Source organism: Pollachius pollachius, assembly GCF_949987615.1.
Source record: "Pollachius pollachius genome assembly, chromosome: 18".
Classification (NCBI taxonomy): Eukaryota; Metazoa; Chordata; class Actinopteri; order Gadiformes; family Gadidae; genus Pollachius; species Pollachius pollachius.
In genome coordinates this window covers 3,110,323-3,128,181 of record NC_136951.1, presented here as the reverse complement: position 1 = coordinate 3,128,181, position 17,859 = coordinate 3,110,323, and the positions used below count along the sequence as shown (strand labels likewise).

The 17,859-nt window shown below is 46.0% G+C and overlaps 1 protein-coding gene across 6 annotated transcripts in view; it reads right to left on the bottom strand.

Moving 5' to 3' along the window:
- Positions 1 to 17,859, bottom strand: part of cdk5rap2 (CDK5 regulatory subunit associated protein 2) — a 46,991-nt gene that overhangs the window by 19,711 nt on the left and 9,421 nt on the right. For all 6 annotated transcript variants that reach the window (XR_013812619.1, XM_079755810.1, XM_079755811.1 and 3 more), the window contains exons 10-32: positions 14,322 to 14,456; positions 14,110 to 14,229; positions 13,903 to 13,995; positions 13,505 to 13,723; positions 13,240 to 13,410; positions 13,008 to 13,118; positions 12,783 to 12,920; positions 12,508 to 12,687; positions 12,208 to 12,402; positions 11,720 to 11,911; positions 11,367 to 11,496; positions 11,129 to 11,268; positions 10,549 to 10,665; positions 10,255 to 10,404; positions 9,793 to 9,905; positions 9,350 to 9,489; positions 7,617 to 7,748; positions 5,741 to 5,850; positions 4,277 to 4,408; positions 2,728 to 2,826; positions 2,474 to 2,619; positions 1,890 to 2,202; positions 156 to 1,806 (exon numbers count right to left, since the gene is read on the bottom strand). Coding sequence is in view for 5 of the 6 variants with exons in the window: in XM_079755810.1 (XP_079611936.1) it covers positions 156 to 1,806; positions 1,890 to 2,202; positions 2,474 to 2,619; positions 2,728 to 2,826; positions 4,277 to 4,408; positions 5,741 to 5,850; positions 7,617 to 7,748; positions 9,350 to 9,489; positions 9,793 to 9,905; positions 10,255 to 10,404; positions 10,549 to 10,665; positions 11,129 to 11,268; positions 11,367 to 11,496; positions 11,720 to 11,911; positions 12,208 to 12,402; positions 12,508 to 12,687; positions 12,783 to 12,920; positions 13,008 to 13,118; positions 13,240 to 13,410; positions 13,505 to 13,723; positions 13,903 to 13,995; positions 14,110 to 14,229; positions 14,322 to 14,456 (4,927 nt within the window). In the remaining variant the exon portion in view is untranslated. The remainder of the gene's footprint in view (positions 1 to 155; positions 1,807 to 1,889; positions 2,203 to 2,473; positions 2,620 to 2,727; positions 2,827 to 4,276; positions 4,409 to 5,740; positions 5,851 to 7,616; positions 7,749 to 9,349; positions 9,490 to 9,792; positions 9,906 to 10,254; positions 10,405 to 10,548; positions 10,666 to 11,128; positions 11,269 to 11,366; positions 11,497 to 11,719; positions 11,912 to 12,207; positions 12,403 to 12,507; positions 12,688 to 12,782; positions 12,921 to 13,007; positions 13,119 to 13,239; positions 13,411 to 13,504; positions 13,724 to 13,902; positions 13,996 to 14,109; positions 14,230 to 14,321; positions 14,457 to 17,859) is intronic.

Genomic DNA, 17,859 nt, shown 5'->3' with positions numbered 1-17,859 from the left:
TCATCAAATGAATGAGTTATTACATGTGGAAATTGATTCAGAGAATATTCTTTGGCAGTTAAATTAATAAATTAAATGAATATCTATCCCCCTCATATGAATAACCACCACAGAACTCACAGTACAATGCATTGCTCAAGATGTATGTTTCTTACTTTTCTGAGCAGGGTCACAGGGCAGGTTGTGGATGGTAACCGGCTTCAAGGAGGAGGCCAGTTTCTCCTCAAGGATCTTGCACGCCTTTTTCTTGTCCTTCAGAGCCTTCTGAAGACCCTCAAGCTGGGCCTGAACGTTGCCTGGTATTCCTTCTGAACTCAGGCAATCCACTGCTGGGGCTTGGGTCTGACTCTCCCCTCGGAGCCTCCTCTCCTCCTGCAGGCTGGCCTGAAGGTTAGAGATCCTCTGGGAGTGATCGCAGAATGCCTGGTACAGGAGGTGGATATTGCTATGGAGCTCCTGGGAAGAAGGTTGTGACTTCCTGCCAGCAGAAGCAGCAGAGCCGTGCCTATGGGAGGGTTTCTTGGCCTCCTCCACCTGGCCTTGGTCCTCCAGTTCCCCCAGCTCCTGCAGAGAGATCTGAAGCCTTTGCAGGTGGTGTTGAAGGTCAGGACTGATCTGGGCTGATGTTCCAGAAGACAAGCTCTGAGTGTTGGTGCAGTGTGCTGCCAGAGAGGCGATGGCTGACTGTGCTGCAGCCAGACAGTCTGACAGACACTTGGTGATCTCTCCGTTAGTTAAACTGCCTTCAGCGCAGCCCGATGTGCCTTCTACATCTCTGGACCTGCCTTTTTTCACAGACTCTCCTGCAATTTGCCTAATGAAGTAGTCCTTGTGCTGAGTGCCAGTGTGGTTGAGAACAGGAAGTACAACGCTGGCCTCAGAAGGAGTTCCATACTCGGTATCCAATCGGTTCAGTTCCCACCTCCCTTGTTGAAGCAGGTCCATACTTTGCTCCTGACCGCGGTCAGAACCCCAGGGCACATCGACAGTGCCTCTTGGGTTGTGAGCCGCTAGAGATGCGTTCATCTGCTGCAGGGCGCTCAACAACCTGGAACACAGCTCCAGAGAGGCTGCGGCTGTGGGAGAGGTCAAAGATGCTTGTATGGTGGCAATTTCCCTGCTGGTCATGTTGAGGAACTCCACCAGGTGGGCGTTGAGCCTTTCCTTCTCTTGCAGGGTCTTGTTGAGCTCCACGTTTTCCTTCTGCAGGGCGCTGCCATCTGAGCCCGCCGAGACGGCACAAGAGCGCTCCAGCTGGCCCAGGCCGAGGCCACTGTGGCTGTCCAGGTTGCAAGCGGTGAGATAAGCGATGGTGGATTCAGCAGCCTGCAAGGCCTCGGCGTACTGGCGGTTCAGGCAGTCCTTCTCCTGCAGCTGGGCATGGATCTCCTCCCACTCGGCCAGCTTGCCTTCCAGCCCATCAATGAGGCTTTCCTTCTCCTGGCACTCCTGGTGGAGCAGCTCCAACTGGACCAGCAAGGCGCAGGAGTCAGCCTGGGCATCACCCAGGAGGGCCTCTCCGTCCTCCGGGTTATCATCGGAGACTGTTGGGCTGCAGCTGCTACGATGGATGTACTCGTCGAAGTTGGACCCGGGAGTGGTGCTACGCTCTAGGGAGAGGGGGTACTCCAAGCCCTCGGACAGGAGCTGGTCCGACTCAGAGATGTGATTCAGGTGTATATCTTGCAGAGGCTCAACGGTGTCAGTGTGTTGGTGCAAAGGTTGGGGTTGGTTGGCCACCCAGAAGGTGCTGCCTGGTTCTGATATCAGTCTCACTGGCACAGGGAGGCGAGATCTGATACCAGCCTAAAATAGGAATGGAAAAACTTAGATTGTATGTTATCACATTGTGTATTCAGGTTTATGGCAGGTTTCCTTACATGTCCTACCTTATGTGAGAGGCGCTGCCTGGCAGACTTGTGGTCTAACAGCTGGGTGGTCGGTGGACCCTCCAGGGTCCCATTTCTCCTCTCCCAATCAGACACCTCCACAGCTTTCCTCTCCAGCTGCTCCTTCAACGAGCCGATGACTTTGAGGTGACCCTTGGCCTCGTCTCTCAGTCTCAGTACGGTCTGATGGAGGCCTGCTGGTCCCTCGCACACGTCCTCTGTTCTGGCCTTCCATTCAGACTCCTTCAACACCTCCTCACGGAGGAGACAGCGCAGTTCTCTGTTCTCTGATCCAAGTCGCAGGAGCTCATCCCTGGGGCCCAAGGGAGACTAATTGTTAGGTCAGGTACTGCGGATAACAAAACAGTACAATATAGCACAAATGGATAGCACCCAAAAATGGTTGAAATGCATTGCAATGGTGAAGAGTGAAGTAACATGCATGCGCCATCACATTTTAAACCAATTAGGACCAAGGAAAATACCATCTCAATGTCATTGCTGCGACTACACTCAATTTTGAAATATTCATCTAAAATTCAATATTGACCAGTGGGTAAATCTGATTCGGATAGTGGAACCACCTGAGTTGTGAGGTGGTGCCCTGGAGCACCATCTCTTCCATGTTGTGTTCCTGCTGCTCCAAAGGCTCGTCGCTGGACCTGATCTGATGCTCTCCGGTGCTGAACGGGCTTCTGTTGTCATGGTCACAATGGCTTTGGGACCCCGTCTAAAAGTGAAACATGTATGCAAAACCAAAACCCCCTTACATGAAGGACAAAGAGACGTCTTGGAATGAATGTCGACTCCTCCAGAGCGGCCATCCCTTCCCCCATACCTGCGGCGGCAGGACCTCCATTGGGCTCCGTTGACCTGGACCGGGGCGCAGGGTCCCGTCGCCGCCCCGTCGCTGGCCGGCCCGGCCCGCCACTAGCAGCTAGAGTCATGGGATGGGAGGTGGGTCGTGACACAGATGACTTTGTAAAAAAAGAAAACCCAACAAAGGAGAACGGAATGCACAAAGAAAACACAGTGGCCAGCCAGCGGCAGAATGGGGATGTCTACATGTGGTATGGGAGAGAGAGTTTCCAATGGGACGAAGTGATCAGAAGATACAGGCAGGACAGGAGTTAGGAGACATGTCGTGGAAGAGGAAGGAGGACATTTCTGGGCTGATTTTCTACAGACAAAACAATGCACTGGTTAGAGAGAGAGAGAGAGATGATGTATACATATATATATTTTCATTCTTTCATCACAGAAGGATAGACTGTTGTTATGTACAGGGTAGTCTCACAAATCAGACTTTAGATAAATATCTATTATCTGATGGCAGACAAGTCTAAATCTGAAGGGGACCTTCTTTGGCTTCAAATGTCTTTCTCCAATTATGTTGCTGGGGACAGGGGCTGGTAGATGTGTGTTACATGGAAGGGTCTGCTGCCAGACCACCCACCGCAGCCACAACGTGACATGGCTGACCATTCATTTCGGACCCAGAAGCGGGCTGATAACTTAAACCATATCTGGTCATCCCATGTCGTTGTCCCTCCTGGGCCAACAGCCAACACAAACTCAACACGCACTGGGAAACCTTTCGTGTAGACGGTGGAAAGGCGAGCTAAGTCTACGTCTTGACACCAGTATCCTTGGACAAAGTGTCAAATGAATATTTAAAATCAAACCTGTGTTGCAGAATGACAATATATAAAATCAGTTAAATCATCTTCTGAAACCTCCTCCTTGCCGCTCACAGATGAGTTTACGTTTGGAAGAATATATCAAGACAGGAGAGAGGGTTAAGGTACGGCTACACCAAACGTGTTATGCGCCTAACCTGCCGCTTGATCATTGTGTGTCACAAAAATGGTACAACGCGCCTAACGCGCCTTACGCAGCTAGATGAGCCCGCCCAAAACTTATTTTCCCCCGCTATTTTTCTTTTGCTCCACAAACATGGCTGAGATCACCACCATCGCTGCGCTGGGTTTGTTGTGGGAGTCTGAGAAACGTAGGAAACACACTGAAACGATGACTTGGGCGTCCATGTTCTTTCTGCTACTGTGCGTCCTCCGTCTCTCTGCCAGTGACGTCGGGTCAAGCTCAACGCTGATTGCCTATCGCGGCAAAGCGTCACGCGTAGGAGTTACATTTTTTTAGGAGTTCCGTTTTTTTTTGTTTTTTTATTTAAAGTTCCATTTTCTGAACTCCGCGCGTAGATGCGTTGGGCGCGGCTAACACGCCGCTTTAGTGCGTGTAACGCATCTACGCGCCTAAACCAATGGTTCCCTATACAAAAATGCCGATTTTTGACACCTGTTGGTGTGGCCGTAGCTTTAGGCCCATAGCGCTGTGGATCTTCTGGATCTGAGATGGGGGATTCTCACCTGAGTCCTTGGGCTAGTGTTGCCGTGGCTGAGGTTCTCCTTGTCTTCTTTCCTCTCCAGCAGCAAGGCCTTCTGCTGCAGGTCTATGTTAACACTCTGCAGGCCACTCACACACTCCTGCAGGACCACCACCTAGGGCAAAAAGAGCACACACTCTCATTACACATGAGGAACACCTTCCTTTTGTCTGATTATATATAGGATGGGAAGTCGGGCAATGTATTAAAGAAAAAATGTGTAACATCTCTGTTTTACAGCACTAATGTACAATGTATCCCTCAGTTCAATATCATTTTCCTGTCAAAGAGCAGGGTTGTAACATGTAAGATACAAATCTATGGGTGATATGTATGTATGGTTAGTATACATCAGTAAGCATGTACAAGAGTGGCCTTATACTTATGTGTGTATAGTGTTTGTATGCAAGCGTAAAAATTGACTTTCTGGCTTGTGCCTTGGATTAGAAATGGATCCTCTCCCTATTGTTTTTGGGAGAGGTTTTTGTCTCTTTATATTTTTGTTTGTTTTGTTGTCCTTCAGACATATGTACCAACTTTGTTTATGTTCTGAAGAAAAAAAACTCAATTAAAAAACAAATGACATTTTTTTTTGTAACATCTCATCCAGCTCATAACTAAGAATAACTGGGGCATATCTGTAGTCAATGGTGACCGATCATGATTTCAATAATAACATCAATAAAATCACATATAATATCATGTAATAACTGATATATTCTAAAAATAAAAAATGCTGGCCAGCAGGTACCTCCCTTTGTTTACAAGAATCTTACAATGGCCGCCCGATAACCCTTCCCACTACTGCCACCCGGTCAAGTCAGTTTGCTTCACACAGTTGCTCAGTTACAGCAGAGAGGACACTGTTATTGAGTTCTCAGAGTCTCCAGCTGACTGGGAGGGGCTCAACCTTAAACTATTGAATATACAACATTCAGTAACAGTGTAATCAAAGTAAATGAGGTAAATAGATATGGCAGATATGGCAAAATATGGCACCATATTTTGCCATATCTGGAGTGAGTGCAATTGGTTAAACAAGTCAACCAATTGCACTCACTCCATGTGTAGATTATGTATATTTTCAAAACCCTTCTGTTACCCTAAAGTGGCTGGGCCTAAAAGTACTGGTACTTAGCCACTTCATAATTTACACTTTATAATTTATATTGTTTATACCGTCTGTTTTGTTTGGCTTGTTTGTTCTGTTTGTCTTTACTTTAGCCTCTATTTTTGTTTTCATTAGTACATTGTTTTCATTAGCACAAACTTCTCCTCCGGGGGATTAATAAGGTTATATAATAAAGTTATAGCTATCTATTTATCTATCTAACTGCACCAAAACACTCTTAACCAAATGGCCATTAATTGAAAGCAGCCTCAGACATTCCCAACTCCCCTCACTGAATCATTCAGTAGTATTTCTACTGCAGTCCTACTAACCAACCTTCTGTCTGAGCTCCGGTGCAGAGAGCTGAGACAGACTCTCCTCCAGTCTGTCTCCAACACAGATGCTCATGTAGGAGGTCTGGTCCCCGAGGAAGGTCAAGCTGTCCCCTACAAGACATGAGTGTTAAAAACCAACCACATCATCATGCCATCTATGGTAATCAGTTGAATCCTTTGGAATATGAACATTAGGATCAGGAATAAAATACAAATAATACAATACAAAGAAAAAAAAATAGTGTGTTGAATTGAGTGGCATCTAACAGAACGGACTTGGCAGAAATGGAATACAACACAAGTATGTTTTAATTTGTGTATAACTCCATTAAAATAAGAATTGTTATATTTTCATCCCCTTAGTTTGAGCCCTTTATATCTACATGGGGAGTGGGTCCTCTTCAAAGGAAGCCGCCATGGTTCTACAGTAGCCTGGAAGGGACAAGCGGCTCTGGAGAGTTGTAGTAAGGAGTTAGGCGTATTATCCCATGGCTATGACCCATTTGTGATTATTTCCTAGTCCCATCGTTGTGTAGGAGCAATATAATGAGGGAGGTTGGATATGAGATGGATTCAAGACGCTTAACCCTCTAGATGCCGACATGAAAGTCAACCGCTGTCCAGAAAGAGCTTCACACAGCCAAGCTTCCACACACACCCGAGGACATCAAATCCACTGCTCGCCAGTAATAATCATTATAATAATGGATTGAATTTATATAGCGCTTTTCTAGACACTCAAAGACGCTTTACAGTGAAGGGGGAACCTCACTAACCACCACCAGTGTGTAGCAACCACTTGGGTGATGCACGGCAGCCAATCTGCGCCAGAACGCTCACCACACATCAGCTAGAGGTGGAGAGTGAGGGAATTAATGAGTCAGTCAATTATACAGGAGGATGATTAGGGGGGCAGAAACAATGAGCCTGGTTGGGCCAGGACACGGGGGAAACCCTTACTCTTTGCGATAAGTTCCCTGGGATCTTTTATGACCTCAGTGAGTCAGGACCTCGGTTTTACGTCTCCTCCAAAGGACGGAAAAGTAGTTCCATACATCTTCTCAAAAACACACACACACACACACACGGCTTTATACTAGAAGTGTCCTAGAAGCTTAACCCTCTCAGACCTCGACATCTAACGCTGCTCAGACGGCGTCCACCCGCTCCGGATCGTTATATACAAGTGTCCTCGAAGCTTAACCCTCAGACGCGGACAGCCACAGCTGCAAAGGCAGTCAGATAGGGCAGCGAAGTGCATGCTGTAGATGAGGGGGGTTATGATAAGGGGGGGGTGCATAATACATCCATGAATTGGAAACATAAGCTTTATAGGGAGTTTCCCAGTTTCTAACTAAAAGAAGGCTCTGCGCATACGTTGGTATCCAAAATGAAACATGCATGAGATCATGTTATCAAAAACAACATATTGGCACCTACTGCATCGAGATGAATAATCAATACATATTACAGATAGGATAGTTATAGGTCTATGAGTGTAGTTTACCACTATGGATAATCAATACATATAACAGATATGGATGCAGTAAGAACACTGTGTTGAGAAACGTAGCTGACTGTTAGCTCCGCCATGTCCTACCCCAAGTACGTGTCCACGGTGACTATGACAAAGTTACCCCGGTGTGACTGGTTGAACCTCACTGCTATTGGCCAACTCAACTTACACACTGGACCTTTAAGGTCTAAAATCTATTTATTACAAAAGAATCCATACAGAAAAAAATAATATGTAAAATAAAAAGATTATCTTGAATATATCGCAAATAAAACCAAAGAAAAATGATTACACACAATGGCTTTCAAAATGAGTATAATAAATCAGACTTGAGGGAAATGAAGCCATGTGATCAGATTACCGGTGTCATTGGCTCCGCCCACCCCTGCGGCCCGGTTCTGGATGGCTCCGAGGCGGGCCTGCAGGGAGGCGTTCCAGCGCTGGGCGTCCTCCAGCTGGTGCCTCATGCGCTGCAGCTCCTGGGGATCAACACCTGCACAGACACACACACTATGCTGAGACCTGCACACACACACACACACACACACACACACACACAGGTGCCAAAACCTGGACACACAATCACACACAGAGAATGCTGAACCTGCACACACACACACACACACACACACACGTATGCAACCACAAGATATACTTTTGGTAAAAAAATGAAATATAATATATATATATATATATATATATCTCATTCCTACATATAATACAATATATTATATCATCTTACAATTGATACAATAATATGGTGTATTTTATGACTGCATTAAATAAAATGCTTCAGGCGTAAGCAATATGACCATATACACAAGGTGATCATTGTTACTCGGTAAAGAGGGTTGATGGGGATGATGTGAATCCGTTCAAGTGATGGATGAACATAACCTTAACAAAACAAATGATGATGCTTTTTTTGGAAGAACAAAGAGGAGACCTCATTGCCCTCTCAATTAAAGCTGTACCACACAGCCTGCCCCCTCAGCCACACATTCATGTAAGCGTGAGACACTTAAGTACAGATGACCTACATGAACACTGGGTTTAGTAAAGCCCGGATGTGGGGGGGAGGGTTGTGCACTTCCCATATTCCCATGGACAGGAAGCCAGGTGCAGGCTTAAGGCTGAACTGATTTGCTCTGGCTCAGTGCACCCAGTGGCACATCTAATCGGCCTCAAGGGGATACCGTCACTGGCTGACTGGCATGTCGTCTTGTGCATGCAAAAACATCATAACGAGCATAGAGACCTCTAATGCATTAATGCGTGTGATGTGAGGCTCATGTGGCTACGTCCTCCACATATTTTCTAGATGTAGTATGTTTTGGAACAATATTTCTATTGCGTATTTTACTTAAATATTGCAAGAGTAGCACAATTTTTAGGCCATCAATTTTTAAAGGCTCAATATATTTAATAGTAAATTTAAATCTTGACTTAGTGTAAAGTATAGGTCATTTTCAATTTATACAAGAGAGAATAGATGATGCCTGGATGCAAGGAACACATTAGAATAATACAATAATGATGTGTTTAAATGTAATTTATGTGTCAGATGGGGAGTTAACAGACAAACACATGTTAGTAATATGACATAATGAAACAGGTTTGAAACAAGCAGGACAGTATGTTAAACATAGAGAGACAGAGAGACAGACAGGTGTATTTTTTATTAACTTATTCACCGGATGACAGATGAGGAGAGAAATGCCAGACAAAAAGACAATGAGAGTGAAAGTGAAGTGCATCCCAGCCGCCAGGCTGACAGTATGGACACAGTAAATGCAGATGAAGAGCTGATGACGTGAACACAAAGAGAACAAACAAAAGGAGAAGGAGCGGATGTGCATGCTCTAGTATACAGCAAGGATGAGAAACAAAAGGAAAGAGAGCATGTGAACAGGTAACAAGACTGATGCAGACATGTTGGAGGGGGATTTTGAGGTACTGTCCTAGTAAGGTGAGTAGCTGATGCATACAATTAGAAGCTATCTACAACCAGTTAATCTCTGAAATCACTCATTCTCTTCCACTTAACAAACAGCCGCGTGTGTCACGGTCTAGGTCAGAGTGGATGAACCGCACCTTCTCTCAGCTGAGCCTGGAGCAGCTCTCCCTCCAGCTCGTCCCTCAGCCCCTCGTTGGTCCTGATGCCCTCCTCCAGCTGCTGCCTGAGGAGCTGCACAGCGGTCAGCTCCAGCTGCAGCGCATGCAGACGCTGGGAGCTGCAACACACACACACGCACACACACACACACACACACACACACACACACACGGTATATAGATATTTTTAAAAATCATTGATGGAAACTATGCTAAGTCTTGGGCAACAATTGTTGTCTAAAAAGTAGCTTTTTGGTGCAGAAAATATGTTGATGAAATACCATTATGATCATTGTAAATGTATAATTTATTTCTAGGTTAGACAACTTTAAAACCCAATCTTATGTATTGACAAGAATATACAAATTCCGAATGTCATGGCTTTGATGTGTTCATGGATGAGGACAGCTAGGACCCCTCACCTGTCCTGCTCCTTGACGGTTCGGATGAGGCTGGAGAAGAGCTGCTGCTCCGTCTTCAGGGCCCGGGTCAGGGCAGCGTGCTCATCGTGTACGGAGGACAAGCTGGGCAAATCCTGGAGGGAGACCCCCAACCAGACAGGGTCACATGTTAATGCCTCTCCTCCATGTTAAATAATGGTGTCCACTAGCAGAGATCAGGGATGCATCTCATAAGGAACCCACGGAGGATCTGTGGATGCTCTACAGCAGTGTCTGTTTCAAATTGAGAAGGGATTTTCAAGTGCATAAAAAAAATGGCAGTTAAGCCTAAATGTAAAGATGGTACTGAGCAAACATCCATCAATCAAAAGCTGGCTTCAGAAGGTGCCAGGGCCTGGAAACTTGCCATGCACATAGAGGTCATCTCTATGTGCAAAATCCCTTGTCATCTTAGTCGCTTTAATGTATGCATTCTTCCATTACCTTTTGCTGGCTGTCTCCTCCAATGATGGTCCTCTCCCTCTGGGGCAGGCTAGACGTTGACCTCTCCGCACCGGTGTCCGTAGAAGAGGCATGTTCCTGGCCGTTGCCAGTCTGTCTGTCCCCACGCTGACCCAGACGCTGGTGGAGCTCCTGCCCAGAGAGTGAGAAACAAGTCCTCACAAAGACGGCTAAACCAAGGGAGGCGATCACCCATGTAGAGAGAGGGAACGGCTCCTAATCCAAAGCTGGAATGCGTCTGACAGGAGTTAGACTCCTTAACGGGGGTTGACTTACGGCGATGATCTGATCCTTGGTCTCCAGAGTGCTGGTGAGGGACTCTTCTTTCACTTGGTGGCCCTGAATGAGGGCCTCCAGCTCAGCCAACGTCGACTGGAGCTCTGCCAGTGAAATCTAGAAGAAATTTATGTTTGGAATCATGACATCTCTGAAAGGGAGTATGATCTTTGTGGAGTTTAAAAGGGGGCTGTAGGTAAGATTCAAGAATTGTAAAACGAGAGAGCAGCAACAGTGCTACCGTTGTGAAACCAAACAACCAAAACTAATTTCTGCCACCTATGCTCTCTCTCTCCCCATATTTCTCCACTATTGAGAAATCTTGCATTTCCTTCTCCTGTGTTTGACAGGCAAGATGAATTGCCTGAACCAATCACTGAAGAGAAGCCCTGATTGGTCCAAGCGGTCTCATACATACATTGGCTCAACCAGAGGCAGGTGCAGTCCACTCTATTCTCACATAAAATGTTCACTCACTAATAGTTGAAAGATAGCTATACACTATCTAACAAATCACACTCAACTAGTAGCTCCTAAACTCATCATAAAGCACCTTTTATGGTCATCATGATTCACTGACCTTCAGTACATTCTCCCTCTTCAAGGCCTTGTTCAGTGCCTCCGTTTGCTGTGCCAGCTCCTTCTTCAGGATGACCATGGTTCTCCTGGTGACCGTGATGTTCTCTATATGATCTTCACCATTCATCTTGGTTAGCTCGGCTGCAGGACCACAACAAAATTTGGATTTAGAGCAGACGAAAAGAATGTGTGACGGAAATAGAAGTACTCCTCCGGAGAGTCTTTGTGAGACGTCTTACCTTCTCTTTCGATCAGCCTTTCCTTCAGGATTTGTACAGTGTGTTTGAGTTTCAACACATGATCCGACTCCTCCTTGATCCTTGGCTCAGCCAGGAACCCATCTGTGTTCTGACCGCGCTCCATCAGCTCCTGCAAAATTACAATGACACCATATTTTAACATTTGGAATAACTACAAAAACTGCTACAGAGTGAACACCAAGTGAACAGAGTGTTTCCAAGGTCAACATGAGAGCTAAAAACAACATGTATTAACGATTCTACGACTGACTAAGGTCATAGTAAAAGCCTAATATATATTCATATCCAGTAATACACTTGACTTCCAACAGTTGCCGAAGAGAGGAGCTCACTTTGATCAGGCTATCCTTCTCTACCAACAGCAGCTTGAGCTCAGCAGCCTCCAGGTGGCCGTCCTGGGTGGCGGTGGAGCGGTGCTTCTCAGCGGCGCGGAGCTGCTGCTGCCCGTCCACCAGCTGTCTCTTCAGCTCCTGGATCTCCAGTGTGTACTCAGACAGCATGCGGTTGTAGTGCTCAGAGGACTCCTAGGTGACACATGGAGTAGAGGGGTGAGGGAGTTAGTCAGACAAGAGACACAAAAAAAAGACCTTTCATTACTTCAATCATTTGGCTACTACCCTCTCTGTCCAGTAAGTGTTTTTTAATAGGTTGTGCAGCAATATTCTTTCAGTAGCTACTAAAAGTTGAATAGAACGCTTTGATGATTCACAGCCTCACTTTGGATAAGAGGGTCTGCTAAATGACTGAATGAAATGCCAATGAAAGACCAGAAGAGGGACCACAATGAAGAACGATGGTATGAGTTGGTGTTGCTGCCCACCTTCAACAGTTTGTCCTTGCTGCCGATGGTGGCCAACAAGCCTTCCACTGCAGACTCGTTGTCCGTCACCAGGTTCTCCCTGGCCTTAGTGGCCTCTGCCAACATGGCCTCTGTCACCTTTAACCTCTGGCCCATTTTCTCGGCCAGGTCGTGGGCTTGACTTTGGGACTGGCTGAGCATTGCTTGGGCCATTTCCTGATGGCAGAAGAAGAAAAGTTTGGAAACTACTCCGCAAAGCAAGACTTACTTGTGTAGTCAAGAAATATTGGGTATGTAGAGGTAACCGATACCCAGTCTAACCTCCATGTCGTTGGTCTTGCCCTGCAGCGAGAGCTGCAGCTGGCTGATGATGGAGTCCTTCTCCCTCAGAGCTCTGTTCAGGTTGTCCTCCAGGTCCTGCTTGGCTCTCTGCAGGTTGTTCAGTGTGTTGGCGAGGTGCTGCAGCTCCACATCCTTCTCCTTGATCACACTGTCAAAACTCTGTAGAGGAGTGAGGTCACAACTTTAAGACTGAATCTTTTGGGGACAAATATTTTTTCCATGCCTATTTTTTTTAAGACATAAAAGGTACTCACATTAATGGTTTCATTGTTGTGAGTCAGCAAGTTGTTGAGTCTCTCGAGATCTCTCTCCTTTTCTCTTAAAGCCAACTGCAGTTGGTGTATTTCATTGTCTTTCTCTTCAATGGCTGCAAACTTCTCGTCCAATGCCTTCTGCAAGTTGACAAATCAAAGAGAAGCAAAATGAAAATAGAGTGAACACAACTAATTACAACTTCTAGATCTAAAACACACCCATACCTCAAGAGCCTTCTCCTTCTCTTTGAGTCGGTCTCGAAGCTTGGAAAGCATGACGTCACTTCCTCCAGGGCTTCTGCTCTGCTCAAAATCTCTCACCATGTTCAAGTACTCCTGAAAAACACATAATTAAATATCAATCTATCCACCTACCAATCATCACTTCAATCTAGCTGTGCACCAATAATATTAGTGTTTATACTAAAGGTTCCAGCGTAGTGAGGGGTTTTGTCACCTGCAGCTGCTGCTCCTTGTCTGCCAGAGTGGAGGTGAGGCGCTGAATGGAGACCTTATAGGCCTGCAGCTTCCTGGTGGTCTCATCTAGAAGAGCCTGGTACTGTTGCTCCAGAGCGCTCTCTCTGTCCCCGATCTCCCCACTCAGCTTCTTCAGCTGGTTCTGCAAGTCCTGCAGGAATATAGTTAAAGTTGGCCGATTTGTAGTTTCAAGTATAAACAACTGAGATATACTTATACGATCAAATGGTTTGTATCTGCCTTACATTCAGAGCTTTATCTCCTTTCTTCTTCTGCTGTTGGAAGTCCTCCAGCTCAAACTCCAGTTGCTCCTTGGCCTGTTGCATGTCTGCCAGCTCCTGCTCCCTTCTGGCCAGGGCACGCTGCAGTTTTTGGGCTTCCAGCACCTTGGTGTGGTGCTCTCCTTGAAGGTGAGCAAGCTCTGCCTGCTTCTCCATTAGCAGACTCTGGTGCTCCTCTGCACCCTTAGGAGGAAAGTCAAGACAAGTCAAGCTTTCTATCGTGCATTAACTCCCAAATAGAATATATATATAAACACATAAATACGTTTTTAATATAAATGAAAAATGGAGATTAAAGATACGCAACTCCAAGGACCGCATCATAGTAACATCAGGCTAAAGAGAGTATGCCGGTGACTTACCTGGTATTTCTGAAGTTGTGCTTTGTGTGCAGTGTCTCGTGCCTTTGCCAAAGCCTCATCCCGGTCCTCAATCTCATGACACAACTCCAAGATCTGTGTAACACAAGGTAAAACGTTTCAACACGATATTATTCCATGTTATTCCTTGTTGTATGGTTGATGATGCTAAATCTGATTATCTTAAGTATTGGAGAGTGGCTAATCTACCTCCTTTTCTTTTTCTTTGAGGACTTGAGAGAGACCCTGGATGGTTTTATCTCGTTTCAGAGAGTTTTTCCTCTCAGAGCAAAGATCATTCTCCTTCTCATCCAACTTTCCAGAAAGTGTCTGTTAAGAAAAAATTAAAAACAGTTATACATGAGAAAATGTTATCCAGTACAAATAATTTTTTTTTTTTAAATATCTTGACTCTTAAGTACCTTGCTTTGATTCTGGGCCTCTGCCAGTGTTTTGGTCAAGTGCTCATTGCTGCTTTTGATCTGAGTAAGCTCATTATTCAGCAGCTTATTCGTGGACTCCAACTGGCTGACATCATGCTCTCTCTTTGCAAATCCCTAAATTCAAAACAAAAAATGAAATTTGATAAGCATCGGACAATAAGAACAGAGACATGACAACCCTATCAGCTATAACAACCCACTAATGGCAAATGGTGGCTTTCCAACTGCAGAGAGCCGAGGACTACCTTTTCAGTCACCGGAGTGTATTCATCATTAAATTCCTCTGTAAGGTCATGCAGAGACTTCCACTGTGCCTCCCTGCTTCTTCGTTTGGTCCTGAGGAGGTTTGGAGGTGTATGACCGCTATGTGTCTTCTGCAGCAAAGGGATGCGGCTGTCTGGCGGGGCAAGGATTGGCCGTCTGGAGATGCAATGCAACAACTGGACGAGATCAGAGATCAGGGACGGCTGAACCGTGGGGCTACGGGACCGGGTTCTAGCCTGGTCCTTTGCTTTGGACCCATCGGTAAGGTTTTTTCTTGGTATGGGCTCTCTGAGGTGTCGCTTTGGCTGAGGGTCTGTATAAGTTTTGGAGGCAAAGTCTTGATTGAGGGACTGCAGGGACGTGGAGCGACCTTTGAATCCAGGGCTAGGCAGGGAGCCCTTACGGCTGACCAGGTCCAGATACATGCTCTGAGAACGGTGGCGTGCAGCTTGGAGACCACCAGAAGAACATTCCAGCATCGTTCCGGATCCGGGCCTGAGTGGGGGCCTTCTGAGGCCCGAGCGGGCTAGGGTAGCCGCTTTGCCTCCGAGTCTATCCAGACTCACGCACCTTCTCATCCGATTTTTCACCTGGCCCACTTCTGCATCTCTGTGGGGCCGGGACTCGGAGGCGAGCTGACCCACCACCTCATCATCTTCAATGGGACTGCCGCATCCAGAGGACCTAACGGGAGTCTTGGACCTGGAACCTTCCCCATCACTCTTAGCATGGGATGAATTGTTCTTACTGTAGATGTGGTTAAGGCACTGGATAACATTTTCCTTTTCTGCCTGGAGCTTCTGCACCTGAGCACCATGTTCCTCCTGGAGCCGGTTGATGGCGATATCGCAGTGAATCACCTTCTCCAGCTGGAACACGCACTTCCCACACAGGAACTCTCCACGACCATCTCCTCGAGTCACTCCCAAGCCCAGCACATGGGACAGAATGACCTGGAGCTGCCTCTGTCCTGTGACGCTAAAGATCCAACGGCATTGGCTTCCCACCAACCGAACTCCACACACACGACATGGGTCCTTCATGGTGCCTCAGCTCTTGAAAAGGCAGCCTGAAGTCGATCCAGAACCCCCACACCCCACTTGACCACCAGCAGTCGGATGTTACTCATTGTCAGCCTGCCAGCTGAGGAATGTCTACAGTTATGCTCCCTGTGTTACCGAGGGAGCGGACAGAGAACGACGGTCCCTGGTAAATGCGAAGTGCTGTAAGCTCTAAGCCCTCCATAATCCCTGCTCCCGCCTCCATGACTCTGCCATGGGCATCCAATCAGATAAAATCCCCTATGACTACTGCAGGGATGGTATGGCTGATGCCATTCTCTATAATCCCCATAGACCCATCTTCCTATGCAAAGATCTGAGCAGGACAGCAGGTATTTTGCTTCAATGTTATGCAGGCACCACTGAATAGGCCTGCTGCAACAGTGTCAACAGAATCCATTGAACTGTGCAGAGCGCAATCTATTTTGCATGCTATTCTCAAAGTTATAGCTCAATCTGATCAGGTATGTTATAGATGTTGCCGTCAACCTTAACCGTTACCTTAAGATCCTTTTTCCGGGACGCCTTGGAAAAGTTATTGATTGTTTATGCCTTAGAAGTCCTTTTGCAGAAAGACCTCTTATATAACCATATTCATAGTTTATATAACAATTTTTTTTGCATTGAAACTATCGGTCTGATAGTTTGAACAACTGAAAGCATTCTGTTTTGATACACACAGAGGCCATGAATAGTACTTCGGTTTAGTAATCCCGTCTTAACACCTTGACCTCAGCCCAGATGCAGGACTTAGAAGAGAAACTTTTGACGGTGGCCAGATAACAGCTCTTGGCTCATCTGCAAATGAAAACTTCTAGAAAGTTTCTTGGCAAAACCTCAGGAAATGCAGCAAAAAATGTCCTGAATCTGCATTATGAAGAGCTGTTTGAAGCGTACTGAAGTTTAGAAATTTGCTGCAGGACTGTGTGGCCGACACTCAGGGCCTCAACATGGGGCTTTGGTTTGGTTGGTTTCGTTTTACATACTACAGCTAGAGGACTTGGCTGGTTTAACAACAAACCAAGGTTAGTCGTTGAAACCGTCTGTCAAGATTTTGCCCAACTCCCTTCCTCTCGCGGTGTCAACACATACCAAAATTGGGCAGATTGCCATCAATTGACACCCATTATATAACGGTCAAACAGCATTTTCTTTCCTTTGTCCAACCCAGGGAAGCGCGTTCAAACTGCCCTTGAATGCATTTCCCCAATAGTGCACACAAAGGAAAATATCCAAGTTTGGATTGTGTGTTCACACTCTGCATTCTGGCAGACTGAGAGTTGAGCCGTGCAGGAAGAACTCTGAATGGCTGCACTGTAGGCCTCGTCTGAATTCTGAATTGGAACGCCACATTTCACAATTCTGAAAATAAGTGCCAATCACCGGGTTGTATGAATGGACGTGGAACCAGACACATATTCCATTTTTCCCCACTGAGCAAGTCCATTGAAACCGGTGGCTCGAAGCAATAAATAAATCTGTCCAATTCAAGTCCCTGACCATGTACAGTGGAGCATCAACACAGAATGCTTACACTGATTTCAGATCTGTTTAAAAAAAACAAAAACACACCCTCCTTCTGAATTCTGAATTAATTCAGAAATAGGCACACTGCCTATAATGCAGCCACTATCTTCACACAGAATTATAGCTGCGCCCTGACAGGGTTAGAATGCCCATTATGTATGACTCACGAATTGGCTTGTTAATACAGATTGAAACTTCAGATCAGGGCAGTTTATATGCGCTTCTCTGGGTTGGACAAAACAAAGATACATTTATTGGAGCAGCTAAAACAGCTTGATTGAGATATAATGGATATAAATCAATGGCCAACTGTCCAATTTGGTAATGAGTCGACATCGAGATAGGTGAGTTTAACTAAGGTCCTATCGGATTTACATCTGGATATAGACAATTTCAACAATTAACGTGGGGACTGAACAAACCAGCCACATCTTTTAAAGAACAACTTACACCAAACATTAGTTTACTCGTTTATGTGTTTCATATGAACGTTAACATAGTCATCTATGCCATTGTATCTCTTTTACTGATATAAGACCCTAATTTAGATAAAAAACAGGAGTAAAATCCTACGCTATGTCTCTTCAAAACACTATGTGGAGACTTCCCAATGGGCTCCCAACCCCGGTGCTGCTCTTTAGGGGACCACGCGGACACCACCAGTG